Below are 19,864 nucleotides of genomic sequence, written 5' to 3' on the forward strand. Positions count from 1 at the left end.
CCCCCTTATGGCCTTCATGGCTGCCTGCACCCATATACATACACTTAATTAAAAATAAAATAAATCTTCAATATTTATTTATTATTATGTGTAGAGTTTTCTGCTTGCAGGTACACCTGCAGGCCAGAAGAGGGCACCAGATCTCATAGTGGATGGTTGTGAGCCACCATGTGGTTGCTAGGAATTGAACTCATGACCTCTGGAAGAGCAGACCGCTGAGCCATCTCTCCAGCCCTAAAATAAATCTTCAAAAGGAACCAAACAGCAAATTGTGTGATCTGCTAGAGACTCAGGTCAGGGAACGAGGAGACTACAGATGGCCAGTAAAGGGGGTGTTGCAGATATCCTTGTCCTTAGCATAGCCAACTGCCATTAAGCCCACTGTGTGTCTTTGTATTTATCATTTGTGGTCCAAGTATATTTGAATGCCAACTAAGATGTTCATGAAAGTTGGCAGGTTCACATAGAGAGATTTAGACAGTCGGGCAAGATGAATGGACACGTGCAGCTGAGACCAGGGGGCAAAACCCTTCAAAGCCATCACACTTTCTGTACTATAACCTGCCAATATATTTAATGCTAAACTGAGATTTGAACCGAGAAAAACTTTATTATTAGAAAATTAGACTCAATTCTGCCAATCAAATAGAAAATTGTGGCAGTGAGCATGAGTCCAGGAAGCAATCAAGCAGTCAAGCTAAGTGGCTTCATTGTTCAGGGATTATTTGCAAATGCTCATCTGCTGCTTACTCAACCCCTTCTCATCTGCTATGGTTATACATAGAAAAGGGAATTAAAGACCAAAACTTACGATGACCAAGGAAGCACAGTGTCACCAATGTGAGAATATTTGTCTATAAGCATAAATATTTATTCATTTTTATTCTTTTTGTTGGCTAACAATGTTTCCTGAAGTTTAGAAGTCTATTACCTGCTTCTTCCTTGATAGGCCTCTATCTCAAGTCATGTGTCAATTAAAGCAGGTTTCAGATAGAATTCTTCTGTAAGTCTAGCCCTTTATTAAAACAGAAAAGCAAAAATATATGCAATGAAAGGCTAGACAAAGTTCTAGTTTTGTATCTTAGTCACCTAGCCCTTATGTTCCTTTCACGTGAGAGGCAAGTTCGCATACAACATTCTATCCAGGACACATCTTGACTCCCTCTTATTTCATCAAAGTAAATTGCACTTTTGATATTTCTCTGGAGGAAAGCTAAACAGTACTAGTTGAAACACGCCTCTTCAAGTGTGGATTATGGGTTATGCAACAGCCATGCTTTGCCTAGCAACAAAGATCTGTTCTAAGAGATACCTATATCCTATATCCAGATAGTATAGGTCCACTACTAAACATGGCTGTTTGATGCAATCAAGAGATGCAGAAAACAAGGCATCTGTGAGTCTCCTGCGAGAACAGCCTAATGGACTATTTTATGTTCCTGCTACCATCATGCTGGAGAATACTCTAATGCAATGATTAAATGTCTAGGACCATTAGTATGTAAGCCAGCAGCATGTGTTTATCACAACCATTAGGTACTGTCCACAGCTGCATGTGTATAGTGTGTGTGTGTGTGCATGTGTGTGTGTGTGTGTGTGTGTGTGTGTGTGTGTGTGTGTTGGGGCTGTGTGTGTCTGTGTGTGTGCATGAGGGTGATGTCACATGTCTTTCCTCGTTTGCTCTCCACTTTTCCTTTTTTTTCTGAGACAGGGTTTCTCTGTGTAGCCTTGGCCATCCTGGACTCACTTTGTAGACCAGGCTGGCCTCGAACTCACAGCAATCCGCTTGCCTCTGCCTCCCGAGTGCTGGGATTAAAGGCGTGTGCCACCACGCCCGGCCACCTTTCCTTTTTAAAATAGGGCTTCACACTGATTCCAAAGCTCATCATTTTGCCCAGATTCACTGGCCACTGAGCTTCATGGTTGCTGGATCTCCACACATTCTATGCCTCAGTACTAGAGTTACAGATACACACTACTATGCCTGCCATTCAAAATGTGGGTGCTCAGAATCAAACTGTCAGTGTTATGCTTGTCATTGCAGGCTGAGCTGTCTCCTCAGCCCTGAGCATGCCTGGTCTACAAAGTGAGTCCAGGATGACCAAGGCTACACAGAGAAACCCTGTCTCGAAAAACCAAAAAAAAAAAAAAAAAAAAAAAAAAAAATTTATCTTTGAGAATTTCATACATACATGTTTTGTGTTTTGAGCAAATCCACCTCCCACTCTTTCTCTTCAACTCCCTCATGTTCTTTTTACCTTTTTATTACTGGCTTCATTATATTTGCATCACCACAGAGATATGGGTAATTCATCAGGCTATGACCTATCAGTATAAGCACACGATTATATATTTTAAGTGTTACATATGTTGTAATGCCATATCTTAGAATGTAAAGTGAATTAACTTGCACATTCACATACTAGCGATATTGTCTAAATGGAAATAGATTAAGGTAAATTACAGGTAACATAGCCAAGGTATAATATTGTTTTTACAGGAATGAGATAAAAGTCCCTGCAGTAGGCTGAATAGCGAATCATAAAGCTGTCTGTGTCCTCATCTCTGGAGTGTGAACTTACTTACTGCCTTAGGGCAGAGGGAAACCAAAAAGAGGGGCATGTTATCTGGGTAGCCCCTAAAGGTAATCTCAAAGAAAGAGGGAGGCAGAAGGAGAAAGACTGTGGTGGCAGTGGTGTGCTCACAGAAACACCTGGAGTAGAGGAGGGTGGAGAAAACTCAGAGAAGATGGAGAGGCACCAGAAGCTGAAAGGAGGATGGCAACATATTTTATCCCTGGAGCCTCTAGAGAAAAGTTGTTCTTTCTACACATTGAAAACTGATTTCAGATTTATAACTCTTGGAACTCAGAGATAATAGACAGATAGTGTTTTAAGCCTCTACATTTGAAGTAATTCATGATAGCGGTCCCAGGGAAAGAATATAGCCATCAATACTAATGCCAGCAGCACTGTGGCCCGTCTCCTTGAGTTTCCATGGGTGCTTTCCTGAGAAACCGTTGCTCTTTGGGGCTGACATTTCTTGGCTCTACACTGAGACCATGAAGAATGAGGACGCACACATAGTAAATAAAGGTGCTGGATTCTCTGTAGGAACAGACTCCAAATCCAGCATCGAATCTATAAATGATTTCCTTGTCTCTCACCAAACACAATGCAACTTGATCAGCGTTTGAAGGAAAATCAAATATAATGAAGCCGTGTTTTTGTTCCATTCAGCCCGCTGGGATTTTATTCTGGCTTGGTACCAGAAGCTCTAGGGCTCTACTCCAACCAACACTTGCTTGATAGCTTGTAACTCACTCACTGATTCTCTGCCTAAGCAAACGGGCTACTTTATCAAACAAGCATTAGGCTGGCTTAGTCCCAATTAGAGGGTGTTAACATATCAAAATAGGACATTCAGAGGAACCCTGTGCCACAAGCGGACAGGATCTCAAGAATCTGGAAGCCATTGATTGTAAGGTTAGAGAGCTGAAAACTGCCTGGGCTTCTACTCAGTGCCAAGGTAGAACAGAGGAACAAAACCCAGCAGAGCCTTTGTCTGTAGGGTCTGTTAGCTTGGATTCTGGAAACAGAATTACTATTAAAAATATTGCAAAATCAGAATCCATGGTAGCTTGAGAGAACGGTTAAAACCTGACTTTTCATCACCTATGTATTTTCTCCTAGGACTATTAAGAAATTTTATAGAAACATAAATTTGCTCTTTACTCCCAGGGAAACAACAAACGGCAGTTGCTCCTTACAGCAGCAGATCGTTATGATAAGAATTTTCAGGAAATCAATGCCCAAGTAGCAGATCAAACTGGTCTTGTAGACAATTGCCTTCTATTGACACAAACGATGTCATATACTGCAGAGGCCAATAAAAATGAAAAAATTTCCTTTGCATGTGAACTAGGTGTGCCCACAAAGCAGTACAAAGTGGTTCCTGTCTTGCAGGCAGAACACTGGCAGACTATTCAGGCGGGGCACTAGCCTGATCAACCGCACCATCCACCCACGAAGTCAACATCTTACTAGAGTACTGGCTTCTTTATTCCAGCTGGCAGAAAGTTTTCACTCTCCACTTTCAGAATTTATAGTGCCCCCCTTCCAAATCTTTAATTAGCAGTAGTGTTTTCAGAAAGGGGAGAGCGAAACAGAACAGAAACAGAATGATACTTTAAATTTAAAAAAATCCTAGTATAGTGTAGGACCTTTACAAAGTGTTGACATTTTGACTGTTTCATAGGGTTGCAGAATTGCATAAAAATTAAAAAAGAAAAAACCAGGAAGGCTTACAAAGCAAGGTGAATCACTTTCCTTCCTCAAATTGTCTACAGCTAGTGTTCTCTGCCCAGAAGGTCCCATTGATACACAGTTCAGTGCTAGCCAGGAGCTTCCTTTGTTTTCACTGTGTAAACCAGGCCTCTGGGGTTCCCAGACAAGGCTACCCTCTTGTCAGGGGAGAGGTTTTGTTTGAATTAGAATTTCTGGCCCTGGTTTGCCTTATTGATTTTAGCCCTTTCTCTTTTAGTAAGTGATGGAAAATGCCTGGGAGGAGAATAGCTCAGCGGTAAAATGACAAAGGTATGAAGATAAAAACAAAACCAAGACGGTTTGTGTTTTCACTGAGAAAGCCTGATTTCAGGGTTTTTTTTTTTTTTTTTTTTTTTTTTTTTTTCTCTTCTTACTTTTCATTTTCAAATGAGACAGCAGGTCTTAGACAAAAATCAAAGAATGACTTGATACGTTTTTCCATTAATAACGGGTCTCTTAGTTACCTTTTCTAAGTACGAAATTCATATCCCTCCTTAGAGATAAAATTTTCTGTTCTATCATTAATAACATTGTTGTTACCTAAGAGGTGGCAGAGAAAACGTGGGTGGCATGAACTCAAACAGGAAGGGAAAGTGGCAGTCAGAGACTCCTGTTGTTGAAACGTAGCTTGGTGTTCTACTTCTGCTAATATTTGCATTTTGCTGAGGTGGAGGTTCTTAATCTGGTGTTAGATAACCTCACTGGGTGTGTGAACTGATCGCGTTCACCTGGGATGCTGGGGCTGCGCCTTTCAAAAGTTGAACTGGAAGTCATGGATGTGAATGTCAGTCCAGCAACTGTAGAGTTTTAGGAATGGCCAAAGTCTCCTGAACTCAGAGAGCAGAAATGCCCTCAAGAACTTCATACTGCAGGCTGGGGAGGGGGAGCTGTTTTGTATGTATGATAACCCAGTGGCTGCCTGGGACTCTGTGACTTGCTAGTCTAATTGTCCAGCACCAGGTCAAAGCTCTAGAGATATGGACAAAAAAAAAAAAAAAAGAAAAAGAAAAAAAGAAAAAAAAATGCATATCACACCTGAGGAATGGTACTCTAGCTTCCACAGGTGTGTGTACTCACACATATCTACACACACACACACACACACACACACACACACACACACGAAATCCATGTGTTGGACCCTCCTATATTTTGGTGTTTAATTAACATGTGAGTTCTCAAACTCTGGGTGATTAAAGTACCTGTGTCCTCAGCTGCTCCAGGAAGGATAGATAGCATCTTTGTGTGCATGTTTATTCTCTCTCATTCATTCATTCATTTCATATATTGATCTCTAATCCTTATTTTAAAATAATTTCACATTTAAGCAAGTTGCAAGTGTAGTATAAAGAATTCCCAAAAGTCCATTATCTACAGTTGCTAAATGTTAATATCACCAAGTTAAAAAAAAATCAATATATGTGTATACATGTCATGTTATTTTTATGAGTCATTTGGTAACATATTGACGATACTGTATTTTTACCCTTTCTCTTAAATACTTCAGTATTTTGTTACACTCAAGCTCTCATCTCTTATGCAACACAACAAAATTATAAATATCATACAATTATCATGTAAATTGTATAATAATACAGTTTAACCTACGTATACAATCAAAATTTTAGCAAGTCTTCCATATATTTTAATTGGGAAATTATGCTTATTGGTGTTTTGCTGCATGCATGACGCCATGTATGTGCTTGCCTATGGAGAAGAGGACTATGGACCCCTGGGATGGGAGGTATAGATGGTTGTGAGCCACCACATAAGTGCTGGGAATAAACCTCAGGCCCTCTGTAAGAGCCACAAGTGCTCTTAACCACTGAACCAGCTCTCCAGCCCCAATTCTCTAATCTTTAAAGACTTTTTTCATTCTTTTTGTTTGTTTTGTGGAGACATAGTTTCTCTGTGAAACAGCCCTGACTGTCCTGGAACTCTCTTTGTAGATGAAGGTAGCCTTGAAATCACAGAGATTCACCTGCCTCTACCTCCCAAGTGCTACAATTAACGGTGTGCACCACTGCCTGGCTTGTTTTTTTGTTTTGTTTTTTAATTGCTTAGTGATAAATTATATGCAATAAAATTTATACCGGTTCTATGCACAGGAGGTTCTTGCCAGCCTGGGCTGAGCATGTGTTCCTGGTCTCAAGCAGTCAGGTGGCTTTAGTTAAAGCCCATTCCTAGGATTCCTTGCAGATTTCAGTCTGTTTCCTTCCCCCAGCTGCCATGAGTGACGACCTCTGCCTGAGAGGTGAAGATGTTGACTGCCTTTGCCTTAGATAATGTTTCCCCCATAGGGAGTGCCATGCCTTTCCCTGGGTGATAGGGTTCGCAAATTTCTGTGCACTCCCAATCCCTGTGCTGAAAGCATTGCTCTCAAGGTGATGTTATTGGGAGGCATGGCCTTGGAGAAGTCAGGGTTCTCACAGACGAACTAGTGTCCTCAGAATAGGTCCGGAGAGCACCATGTGACTATGCAGCAGGAAAACACCATCTGTGAAGCAGAAAGTGATCCTCAGGAGAGGATGACTCCTCCCCCATCTGGATGATAGGCTCCTCAGCCTCCAGAAGAGTAAGAAAGGAATTGCTCTGTGTGTGAGCCCCAGGGTCCTATCATCTCTCAAAAGGTACACTGGTAGAAATCAATGAGAGAATTTTATCTGAATCTTACTTGCCAGATTATACATAACATCTGGTATTTCTATCAGTGAAGAGTGTCCTGAGGTCCTGTGTCTTCTTAGGGATCCAGGGCCTCCTAGGAGATTGAACAGACTGGCTGTCCTACATCTGCAGACTACAAAAAGAGTGTGACTTCACTTACACAGAGGGGTCCGGAAGGAGCACTATCCCTTTCTTACAAATTATGCAGAATGATCATATCTTAAGTAATATTTCAGATCTATGTGGCAGATATCACAAATGGTGTGCAATAAAGGTTTATGGTTTAACTGCCTTTAAGAAGCTACACAGTTTCCCAACAAAATGAAAAGCTGTGTCCTGAGGGAAAGTCTCTGAGGACTCAATTATCAAGTTAAGGGTAGCTGCATGTCCAAGAGCCTACCCAGACATGCTTCCTAATGTAAACATGGTATATATAGCTCTTGTTTTAAGAACGATTTATTTTCATGTTTTTATACTCTGAGTAGAAGTCAGAAGTAGAGGTCCATATAACAGTTTTTTGTTGTTTTTTTTTTTTTTTTTTTTAAAGCATCTATGAAGTCGATAACTTCCTCCTATGCCCAAGAAAACATTTAGAAGGGATAACAATTATTTCCTTTCTTATTAGTAATGCAAAAAATTAAAAGATTCAGATAGTTACGCATGAGTCTTGTAACTTTTTATAAATAAAATAATCAATCATTGAAAGCTTAAAGCTATTCCAGTATCGATACTGCTAGAGGTTGAGAAGATAGGTTTGAAATGAGTATTTAATTGTACTTAATTTCCAATAGACACACCCTTTCCACATTCTTTCTTATCTGTGGCAAATCATTCTTTACCACTTTGCTGGGCCATACAAGGCAAGGTGACATGTGGCACTCACCTCTGCTAAACAAGGGCATGGACTTACTAAAGGCTTTTAGCCTAGCAATCTACTCTGAACGTTCCAGGAAACCCTCAAGTGTTTTGAAGGAAAATAATGTTTATGGAGGAGTAAAAAATTCTTCTTATGATACAGAGACACAGCTTCCTTCATTAACAGCCATAAATAGAAAGTTTCCATTAGGAAGAATGTTGGTGCAGGCTGCTGGACACCCAGCTTCTACTAATGTGACAAATGACCTTCCCAAAAATTTTTCCCTAAGGATATGTTTTTTTCATTTTGCAGGGAAACTGTGTCACTTCTTAAAGGCAGTTAAGTCATAAACCTTTATTGCATGTTGTTTGTGATATCTGCTGTAGAGATCTGAAACACTGTGTAAAAAAACGATCATTCTGCATAATTGTTAGAAAGGGATAGAGCCCCATCTAAGCGTAGACTTCCCAGGGGTGACTCCCCACTGCATCACAGTGCTTTTTACTCTCCATCCTCCTCTGGGATAGGGACAAAGCTAAGCACTTGTTTCCTTTGAATGTTCTTCCATGAACTTTTTGTTTCCCTTGTGCCTGACCAGGGGTCCCTCTGGACCCCTCAGCACAGACACCAGTGGTCTGAGGCATCATGCCAATATTCCAAAGCTACCTTTTACCAAGTGTCTCATTGGATGCAGATGCCCTAGAACTTCAGGAAGCTGCCTCCCTAAGGCCCTCTGTATCTCTCTGTGGCCTGACCACCAGGTCTATAGCCAGACAGACTCTTCTGACTGCTAGCTGAGGCTGAGATCCACTCCCTCTGGAGCCAAATTTCTGTTGAGTGTGAGGTGGGTCCATGGTCTCTACATTCCTGCCTTTTCTTTATCATGATACATAAGTTAATTAGCTTGTACCAGTTTCCACGCAGAGTTCTCGGCCTCTCAATATTTCCAAATTCCCTTGTGGGCAAAGAGAATTAGCTCTTGATTGTAAACTGGAAATTGTTACTACCTCCCGCTAAGCTGAAGGAGGATCACAGCTTCTCAAGTGTGAGTCACCTTAGGTGTGTCCATAGCTTGCAGTGCTACACAAGTGGACCTTCCTGCCCGACTCACTGCCACAGCATTAGGCTAGGCTCAAGGACACCAAGGTGAAAAGATATTTGGGAAACATGTTCTCATAGTTTGGCCAGTCTAAGGAACTTGCTTATATAAATCAAGTTGCATTTATGAGCCAAGAGTGTAATTGTACACTTGCAATCTAGTCAGTATGAAGGAACTCGTAGAGTTCAGACACACTGTGCTGTGAGAGACTGACTCATGGCCAAATGGACTGTCTACCTCTCCCTCCACCTGTGATTCTCTTTAGGCTAGCCTTAGGTAGGGACTGGTGTTAGAATTTTTATTGTACCCACTGATGAGTCTCCTGGGGTTGGTTACTTTTGAGAGCATGTTGGAAGGGAAATAAAGAAGTCCAGCATTTTTCCTACTTTACCACAGACAAATCAACTGAACCAGAATTAAGTAAGGATTTGGAATAAACTCCTAGCAGCATAGTTAAGTGATGTTGGGACTTATTAGTGATTATTTCTATTTCATAGTCCAGTCTATAATATTGCCCTTGCCCTCGTGTGACTTTGCCATGAAAAAGTAATAAGATGTGTGGGGAAAAGCCAAAATCAAGTCCAGCCTGTGGGACAAAAAGGTTATAGACAAGTATATACACATCTCCTTAGCCCTGACTGGAGAAAAATACTGTTTTATTTTTATTTTTGTTAATATGTCCTTCTAGCCTATTATAAGTATAGGAAAATACAAAAATAAACTGAAACATTAGCTATTTATAAATAACTAAGTGTGCCTATGGCATTAGATCTGTCAAAGAAAGGGTGTCTATACCACAGGAATTTTAGCAAAGAGAAGCTTAGCTCTTCTAATCTGTATCATATATGTGTGTGTGTGTGTGTGTGTGTGTGTGTGTGTGTGTGTGTGTGCTGCAAGTGAGTTTCTAACTCCCTAAACATTCTGAGTTATTCAAAGGAATTAATAAGAACATCTCTTTCTTATATCTCATGTAGGGAGAGCAAGGACCTCAAGGTTTGCCAGGGTCAAAAGGCACAATGGGCCATGGCCTCCCTGGCCAGAAGGCAAGTATACTGGGATCTTAAGGAAACGCTCAAGATCTGAACTGCTTAGCCTTGATTTTGATGGTTATCTCACATTTCCTGCCTCTCCTACCACGCTGAACAGCCCACCAGTGGTGAAATCCAAATGCCATAGTTTTTCTACCTACAATATATTTTCCCTCATTCTTCAAAGGCAGCCAGTAAGAAATGAAATCCTTATGATATGCATGTAGGAAACACAAGCAACCTCAGGAACCTGGTAAATTACACAATAGTTGAGTTTGCCGAAGGCAATGAGCTGATGAGGTGTCTCAATAGCCCTTAAGTGTAAATGATTTTTCCCCCCTATGTGTATTCATGTCAGTAGAACTCTAAGTCTATAAAGGGCTTTTAGTTACAACAAATCCAACTGTAGGATTTATTTTTCTTATTTGACTTCAATGTTCACAGTTTATCTCTTAACCGTATTATACAGGGAGACCATGGAGAACAAGGTGATGTGGGAAGGAAGGGGGAAAAGGGAGACGTTGGAGAACCCGGATCTCCAGGAACACAGGCAAGATGTGGCTTTTCTACCTCCCTGTGGCCTTACACTGTCAACTGGGTCTAGCCTATCCTGACTCTTATTCTGTCTCCACTAAGTAGGGATTACAAGGACCGAAGGGAGACCTGGGACTTACAGTGAGTATCTATCCTAAAGGGTCATTGCCTTCAGAATTGCTGTGTTCATGTTGTAGCTCTAGAATTATGCATTTTTTGCATGTTGGGTTGTTCTGTTTAAATGATGGTGCCTGCTGCCAGGTGCGGGATGTAATTGCATCTGGATGGGGCGGGAGGGGGGGGCGGAAGAGTCACACTAGGAAGCAGTGCAGAGCTGTGTGTCAATGCCTGGGGTTGCCCCTTCCTGGCCTATCCAAGAAATAATGGGGTTGCTATTATCAGCATGTCGGGTCCCAGCCCTTGGGAAAAATCGAATCAGGGTTCAACTGAAAGAGGGAGTGGGGATTGAAAGTCGGATACAGAGATGCGAGAAATAACGAATCATGTCAGGAAATTTCTGATCAAGATTCACTTTATTGCTGACTGGCAGGAACATATATATGGCAAGGTCAATAGGATCTATTCTTATCTCACTCACCCTGGCCCCCTGGTAAGAATGCAATAGCTTAAATCGCTCCTTGTAGAACTTCCTAGTTCTCTGAGTAGTTCCTTGTAAGAACTTCCTAGATCCTCTGGGTGGTTCCAAGTTGAGACTTCTCTACTTCTTTCAAAGGTAAATAGTCCAAGGATAGCCTAGAACACAAGACCTCATGGTGAGGTAAAGGTTAGCAACTCGAAGGTCACAGCATACAGACTAAGCACAGGATTTCTGGCATGGCAGAATTTGGCACGGGTCCCCACATCAGCAATAAAGAAGTGATCTGCCTAAGACAAGTGCAGAGGCCAAGTGCAGAGGCCAAATGAGGTTTTATTTCATGTTTCTCTTCTCACATGGCGGGGCTCTTTTTTTTTCCTTGAGCTAATTCTATAAGGAAGTTCTATGAAACTGCTTATCTCAAAGCCGGGATTATGCTTCTATAAACATATTTGTTAAATATCTACAGGCTTTTTCCTACTCTTTTCCACTCACTGTTAAAAAAAGAAATGATTTTTAAAAATTCTAATGGGCAGGAAGGTTCTCAAATTTTCAAACTCTCCCTTTCTGATTGAAAGCAGTTCATCCCCTGTAAACTGGAAAAGGAGGATTTTTTTTTCCTTTTTTTTTTTTTTTTTTTTTTTTCCTCTTCAGTTATCATTTGGGGATGCCAATCTTGTGTACAGTGTCAGAAAAATTTAGAAAGAGAGAAAAAGAAGTCTGTCAGGTCCCGACAGTAGCTTCTTCCTGTTGTCCCCCACCACCAATCATATCCTCAACGATGTCACCAGTGAGAGAAGAGCTAAGTGCACTACCTGCTAACAGTGGCAAAGCAAGAGTGTGTGTAAAGATGGAAGGCGCATTCCCCGTAGCTTGACACCTGCCTTGCTGTTCCAGCATGGGGGCAGAGCAAAACTATTTTCCTTCTTCCAGTCATCTGCACATTCGCCTTTCCAACATTCCTTGGGTAGTTGCGTGGCCAAGCTTACAGATATGCACTATGAAAATAGGAGGCTATGAAGAATATGAGACCATGGCTCTGAATTTGGGAGAAAAAGACAAAAGAAGTTCATCTACCATGTGATGAGCAGTTTGATAAAAGTAGAGGGGGAGGCAGTCCAGAGGAGACAAAATGGCATGGGGCAGTGTTTGAGGCTAAAGAGACCATCTCTTGTATGGAAAGTTTTGTTTTGTAAATTTATCTGTTCTTTGACAGCTTCGTACAGGCCTCTCTATAACGGGCCTCGGAAACTTTCATCCCTTCACCTTCTCTTATCCACCTTCTGTTCAGCTGAACCCCTTCCCCCCAAGAGGTTCGCTCTCAAGCTTTAATGTTGTAGGCATGTATGCACGTGCGTGTGCGTGCGTGCGTGCGTGTGTGTTTGAGTTTAATTGGGGTTGGTCACATGAGCATGGATGAATAGATGGGAGGTTATTTACAGAGCACGGCTTACTTTCCAGACACATCCCACAGCTATTAATTTCCAGTGCCCCAGGGAGGAATGAGGCCTCATGTACCTCCCCGAGCCCCATAAGTCATGGGCAGGTCTTGTGCGGGTAGCCATAGCTGCCATGAGTCCGTGAATGGAATGGCCATGTCGCGCACAGGGGGATATCTTTCTATGGCACATCCCCTTATCCTTCAGCTATTATATTTTTGCTATTATATCTCCTACTGTGCTGCCTGTGCCTTGAACAAGGAGATATAAATGTCCCACTTGGGCCTGAACCCTTTGCTGTTACTTATTCTTAGCACTTCAACCAGTTATAGGCTTCTGCATTAATAGCAAATGATTTTTTAAAAAAAGACTCAGTTGCATCAGCCTCGCCTTTCTTTCCTTTCCTTTCCTTTCCTTTTCTTTTCTAACTTAATATTTTTATTGATGGTTTGGGAATTTCACATCAAGTAGTCTGATCACACTCATTTCTCAGTCCTTCCATGTCCACACTCCCCTCCATCCTTGTGACTCCCCTCCCCCCTGAAAAAAAACCCAATTTTTAAAAAAAGTCCAATTTTTGCTATCTATATACTCACTAGAACATGGTCAAACTCCCAGTGGCCTGCTCCTTAAATAGACCTGAGTCATTCCCCTCTCAAGCCCCATCAGAAGCCATTAACTGTGGAGAACATACTTAAGCATCCTTACCACATTTAAAAAAATTAATTTATTTATTTACTTTACTTTATATCCAGGTAGGAAGTTCCCATCCCTCCTCTCCTCCCAGTCCCTTTCTTCCCTTCCCTTCCCTCCCCTCCCTTCCTTGCCCCCCTTCCCTTTCCCTGTGCCACCCTCATTTTCTTCTCGGAGAAGGGGAACCTTCCCCTGGGTATCAACCTGCCTGGTCATATTAGGTAAGACTGAGCACATCTTCTATTAAGGCTAGATAAGGCTTTCCAGTTAGAGGAAGAGATGCAAAGGCAGGCAACAGAGTCAGAGGCAACTCCTGCTCCTGATGTTGGAGGTCCTACATGAGGACCAAGCTGGGCATCTGTTACGTATGTGTGTGGGCATGGGTAGCCTAGTACCATCCCATGGATGCTCTCTGGTTGGTGGGTCAGCCCCTATGGGTCCAGGTTAATTGATTTTGTAGGTTTTCTTATGGTGTCCCTGATATCTCTGGCTCTTTCAATCCTTCCTCCCCCTCTTCCATAAGATACCCCGACCTCCTCCTGATGTTTGGCTGTGGGTCTCTGCATATGTTTCCATCAGCTGCTGTGTGAAGCCCCTCAGACAACTGTTATACTAGCCTCCTGTCTGCAAGTATAGCAGAATATAATTAGTAATGTCAGCGGTAGTCCATCCATTGATTGGATGGGTTGAGGGTTTTGTGTTTGATTGGTGTCCCCCTCCTCCTAGGAATTCCCACCTAGCTAGAGGAGGTAGTCACTTGGGGCTCCATATCCCCTTGTTGCAAGGAGTCTCAGCTTGGGTCACTACCATAGACTCCCAGGAGCCTCCCCCAGCCCACAGATGCTCCTCCCCTGCCTTTTCAGTGCTGGTATTTCCCATTGTCTAAACTCAAGCTCCACTTTCCTGTCCTTAAACTCAACATGGAGAGTTAGCTGTTAGAAGCAAGAGGGCATGTAGTTTGAAAGGTTGGCTATTAATTTAAAAAATTTACATATACATATATTATTACATATATACAATAAACTACTTATAGCAAGAAAAAACTATGACACAATCAAGAATTACATAAATGTTACATTCATAGTGTTTTAGCTATTTGTACTTGGCAGCCTTGAAGAAAACATCTTTCCTATCTTGGTGTGACTAAAATCCTGAATGTAAATAAATATCTAACATATATCCTCATTATCAACTTAAAACATCTATCTAGACCTAAAAACATCTTAACCCCTAAACAATTAAGCTTCATTGTAAAATGAAGCTGTCTGGTTTCAACGCCATCAGAGACTTGAGAAGAAATAAAATTAATTACCTGAGTATACATGGAGTACAGGTTAGCAGCTTCCCAAATGAGAAGATGACAGACACAGATTGCTTATCTAACTATCTTACCTTACCTTTCTATAAAATCATATCTATCTGTTATACCTAGGATGTATATTCTTGTGATAAAATAGACTAGTAATTGATATGACCATGATTTGCTACAAATATAGAAATATTCTGTTAGGTTGGGATAAATCCACTGGTTTATAAAGGGCTAAGAGATGGTGAGTGAGATGGCTCAGTGGATATCGGTGTTTGTATCCAAAGAGTGCAAGCCTGATGACCAGAGTTTGATTTCTACAACCTATGTAAGACTTCATATGTTTGCTGCAAGAAGTTCCACCCCCATGTCTCCCTACCCCTCATCTCCATGACCCTGTTTCTGTCTCTATCTTTCTCTTTCATATATGTACAATCAGAAGAGTAATAGTACTAATAATATCAATAATAAATAAATTTAGAAAAATCATAAGGCTTTGGGTAAACTGAGTGGTAGTCCCTGTTTAAACAGCCACATGTACCACAGCATTTCTTAAATCTGCCTGTAGTTTGGACCACTCCTAGGAGTATCAGAGCTTACATCCTATAGCCATCTGAGCATCTTCAGGTTGAAGCCCCAGAGAGGCATCAGGTGTGCTAGGGCTCAGTCACCCAGATCCTACCTGCCTTTCCTCATTCCTCCATAGTCCAGAGCAAGCCTACAATCACCTGCTTCCACTTAAACTCCCTCTTTCCCAATCCCTTTGTTTTAGTTACTTGTCAACCTCATGTTTTCACCATCTAGAATATGGTGTAATAAAAATGTATAGTAATTGTACCCAGTACTGTGCCTGAAATAAAATGAGTTTCCTTCTATTCAGACTATTGGATGCATTAGTTCTCATAACTTTTCTAAAATATAGCTTTATACTGCTCATCAAAGAACCTTAAAGGTGACCATGCTTTGGTGAAGCTTTTCATGATAATTAATAATATGAAAAACAAATTATGATAGAATGTTAAGTGAAAAATATAATCATAAAGATCGATGAATATATTTTCCAAGATGTGAAAAGTTAAATAGAAGTCTCACCACCCAGGAGGAGGATTTTTAAATTCTAAGATAGCCTGGGCAACATAGTGAGACCTTGTTTCAAATAAACCAGATGAAATACCTACATCTTCATTTCTAGATATATTTAACATAAATACATAAACTTTCCCTTTCAGCATACATTCTAGTTTCAGGTGTAATTAACTATCTCTGGATGTGAAAAAGTAACATAATGCCTAAAGCAGCGGGTCCACTGTTGACGCCTTCCTCTGATAGAATGAGATTAGTGCAAATTGGCATCACATTGCAAAGAATCATTATTTTTTTTTTTTACTCAGTTTGTCATAAACCTATTGTTAGGTGAGAATGGCCTCAGTAGTCTCCATTAGTGCTGCTGTTAACTGAGCTGTTAACATATCACCAGTTACATATATTGTCTCCACCCCAATTCTGTCGCTGTGGATTTGTTCTTTAAAGTTTGACTTTGTGTCTGTTAGTTTTATCTTCCTACATTGACTCTGCTGTTCTTTCCTGTTGAGATCTAGGGTTCTGGTAATCGTCGCTTTCAGCTCCCTGTCTTTAGCAGACACATACCCTGGCCTCTCATCATCTTAGCACTTGTAAACAAGTAACAGACAATGTGTGGCACTGGTAGACTGACTTTGGGCAACTCATTCTGGCTGTCTGATAGAGCAGACAGGCGACAGGGCAGGAAAAGCCTTTTGGAAGCATGACCAAGACCAAGATTGGGTACCTCTAGGCCTTGACCTCTGCCTTAGTGCTAGCACACACATGCACACATGGTCTAAATAATTCTGCTGGTTTGCAGCATCCCAGTGGAGGCAGTACCTGGTGGGCTCGGACCTGCGCACATTCACTTCATATAACCTGCATTATCACCCCCAAGATGTGGAAACTATTGTGTCATCTGATACCCCAGGTCCCACAGCTGATGTGTACTGGAGTGGCAACCTAAAGTCTAACAGTCTGAGCTATTTAATTGCACTATTCAACCTCACTTGTAGTATGCCACATTCTAACTTTCAACTTTTGTGCTATTTGTTAAATTTTCTGCAATGAAGAAGTGAATCAAATGGCCCATTGCTAATCATAAGACCTATATATCTCTCATGATTATGGGAAACATACTATAGTCATAAATCTAATGTTAATACATTTTTCTTTTTCCCCCAGAAAGAAGAAATTATCAAACTTATCATTGAAATATGTGGTAAGATTTAGTTATCAAGACAGTGAAATGCCCTTACAGTGTCAGCCCCACTGTGTGCTGTGCTGCTGAGCTAATGTGGTTCCTTCAGGAGACACATGCTTGGGGAATGAGAGGCTTATCTGAAAAGTCAGTGTAGAGGTGGTGTCGAGGGAGGCTACAGGAACCCTGATAGGCAACTGTTTTCTCGAGGCTGTTTGGGCCGTGGGATTAGGACCTTTATAAGCACTGTGCTCATCTACAGTCAGTAACTTACCTGAGCCTGGGAAGAAAGCTGACACACTGGAAATTTCATTGCAAGAGCCCAACAGACACCTGCACACTAGCTAATGACTCTCACGTGCTTTTCCCTAAACTGGGATGTCTTTCCAAAGTGAGTTTCCAATGTGAATTCTGCAACTGTGCTCACAGGCAGGAAGAGATTTGGGGGTTCACCTTGTTTCACAAGGAAATCTGAATTCTCCCACCTTAGATCTAGAGTTACCAGAAGGAGGGAATAAGAAAAAAGATTAGCTAAAGTCAGAAGATGAAGAGGATAATAATTTCTGTATGTGAAGAGGACCGAAGCAAGAATAGCACCAAATCCTAGCACTTCTTTGTCTCTGAAGAGCCAGCCTGGTAACAGGACAATTTCGACATGGCTCCTGGATCCATTTTGGGGGACCCCAGCTGTGAATGGTTGCTTACTGGGTAGTATTTTATGGAATCCCTCTTGTCAAGGGGTTCACGGTACAGATGGGATGCTGGCCTCCCTGATAGCATGGAAGCTGTAATAAGCCTCACAGTGGGTGAGTGGAGTCTGCACCCAGAGCAGCTGTTCTCATGCAGTGTCCAGGGCCCTAATCTTCCCTCCAATTAAACACTTTTATCCTGTCATTTTCTCCATCTGGCATTCCAGTGAGCAAATCTCCAGTTCTGCTTAAAGATACGGTTGGAGGGTAAAATAGCAGGTTCGGGCTGTAGATTAAATAGAAAGTGTAGAATGAGGTCAGTAGTCACTCTGAGAGAGGAACGGAGCCAAGGAGGCTCACAGGGAACACACTAGGTTGTTAAAAGGGGGATAGGTCTATCCGGTTTGTTTTCAGTACATCCCAAGCACGGTTTCCCCTCCCACCACTTCCCCCAGGCCCTTCCCTAACCTCCCTCTCCCCCAGATCTACACCTCTTCTGGTTTCCTTCAGAAAAGAGCAGGCCTTCCAGGGATATGCACCGAGGTTCTTGTATTTTAACATAAGTAGAAGACATGCAGGTGTTAATTATCTGCTATGCTGTGGTTCTACCCTTTTGTTGTATGGCACGGTTGCTGGGGAGATAGAATCAAGTGTCTGTTCACGCCAGATAGGGAATGGATGACAGATCAAAGTAACAATGTTATCAAAGTGAACCAATGAGTTTATTGGGGTGACTCACAGGAATATATGGGAGGGGTTACCTCCGGGAACATAATGATCCCAAGGTATCAGCATTACCAGAAGACAACCCTAGCATAGGTGCTTAAAAGACAAACAAACAAAGTAAAAAAAACAAAACAAAATGAAAAACCCTAGACCCTCAATCCCACAACTTTCTATGTGACTTGTAGGTAATTGAACAGACTTGAGAGTTGCCCTGAATCTGGTCAATTTCAGAGAGTTTCTAAGACTTGTGAGTTGTTCATTTTTTCCTTTTAGAAATTCCTTCGTCTTAAGGAGCTTCTCTCCAGGTTTAAATGGTTCAATTTGGAGGAAAGATCTAGAAAACAACCCCCTCCCCCATACATACTATTTTTTAGAAAAGTCCAATGAGGAGAGAGTTATAAGCTGTTCCTACTGTACAGGAAAGGAAGTCCACAGCTGAGGTCTTTGATTCATCCCTGCCCTTCTTGCCAATCTCCTATGAATGAGGTATTAACATATGATGGTTTATTTTTCATTTCTTCAGTGTTTCTATTTCTACACTCTTCTTTTAGGTTGCGGGCCCAAATGCAAAGAGACTCCACTGGAGTTGGTGTTTGTGATTGACAGTTCAGAAAGTGTGGGACCAGAGAACTTTCAGATCATCCAAAATTTTGTGAAGACTCTGGCTGACCGGGTAGCCCTGGACCTTGCCACAGCACGCATAGGCATAATCAACTACAGCCACAAGGTGGAGAAGGTAGCTAGCCTGAAGCAATTCTCCAGCAAGGATGACTTCAAGCTGGTGGTGGACAGTATGCAGTATCTGGGCGAAGGCACCTATACAGCCACCGCTCTTCAAGCAGCCAACGACATGTTCAAGGAGGCCAGGCCAGGTATAAAGAAGGTGGCCTTGGTGATCACTGATGGACAGACAGATTCCCGAGATAAAAAGAAACTGGAAGAGGTAGTGAAGGATGCCAATGATGCCAACGTGGAAAGATTCGTGATTGGAGTGGTGAAGAAAGACGATCCCAACTTTGAAATTTTTCACAAAGAAATGAATCTCATTGCTACTGATGCAGAGCATGTGTATCAGTTTGATGACTTCTTTACCCTGCAAGGTAAGGTTGTCTGCCCCAGTGGAAAGGAATAGATGTTGTTGTTTTTTTTTTTTTTTTTTTTTTGCAGTGTCACACCACCAGCAGTCAGGGACTTAAAGAGGATTCTCTCAACATTACATTATAACCTATAATCTACCGAAGGTTAAAGACCAAGTGTGATATCACTGAGTGTAGGGGGCACAGTCCTATATTTATTCATGTGTTGTAAGTACCCAGTGTCACTGGGCTGTTCATGTGTTAGACCGACCATATAAGGATCACACATTTGAGAAAATGTCATATTTTAACAGCTTTATCGTCTTGTCTGAGAGAGTTTTTAATTTGTTACAGCAATAAAGAATATATTTTTTGTACTAACTGATCTTTTGTTAACCTCCAAACCAGCAATAGCCTATTTTATATAGAATTAGGAAGCTTTGCTTACTTAGTATTATTATATTATTTTATTATTTATTATATATTATTATTATACTACAAATACTTACATAGTGTTAGCTCTTCCCACAGAATAGCTCAGTGAGAAGGTACCTTGGATAAGTGGGTATTG

At 41.5% G+C, this 19,864-nt stretch overlaps 1 protein-coding gene across 1 annotated transcript in view; it reads left to right on the plus strand.

Annotated features, from left to right (window-relative positions):
- Positions 1 to 19,864, plus strand: part of Col28a1 (collagen type XXVIII alpha 1 chain) — a 154,307-nt gene that overhangs the window by 116,630 nt on the left and 17,813 nt on the right. Inside the window, exons 28-32 of the mRNA XM_051151944.1 lie at positions 9,919 to 9,987; positions 10,442 to 10,522; positions 10,612 to 10,647; positions 16,787 to 16,823; positions 18,769 to 19,317. Of these exons, the coding sequence (XP_051007901.1) occupies positions 9,919 to 9,987; positions 10,442 to 10,522; positions 10,612 to 10,647; positions 16,787 to 16,823; positions 18,769 to 19,317 (772 nt within the window). The remainder of the gene's footprint in view (positions 1 to 9,918; positions 9,988 to 10,441; positions 10,523 to 10,611; positions 10,648 to 16,786; positions 16,824 to 18,768; positions 19,318 to 19,864) is intronic.

This window comes from Acomys russatus, chromosome 10 (assembly GCF_903995435.1).
Source record: "Acomys russatus chromosome 10, mAcoRus1.1, whole genome shotgun sequence".
Taxonomy (NCBI): Eukaryota; Metazoa; Chordata; class Mammalia; order Rodentia; family Muridae; genus Acomys; species Acomys russatus.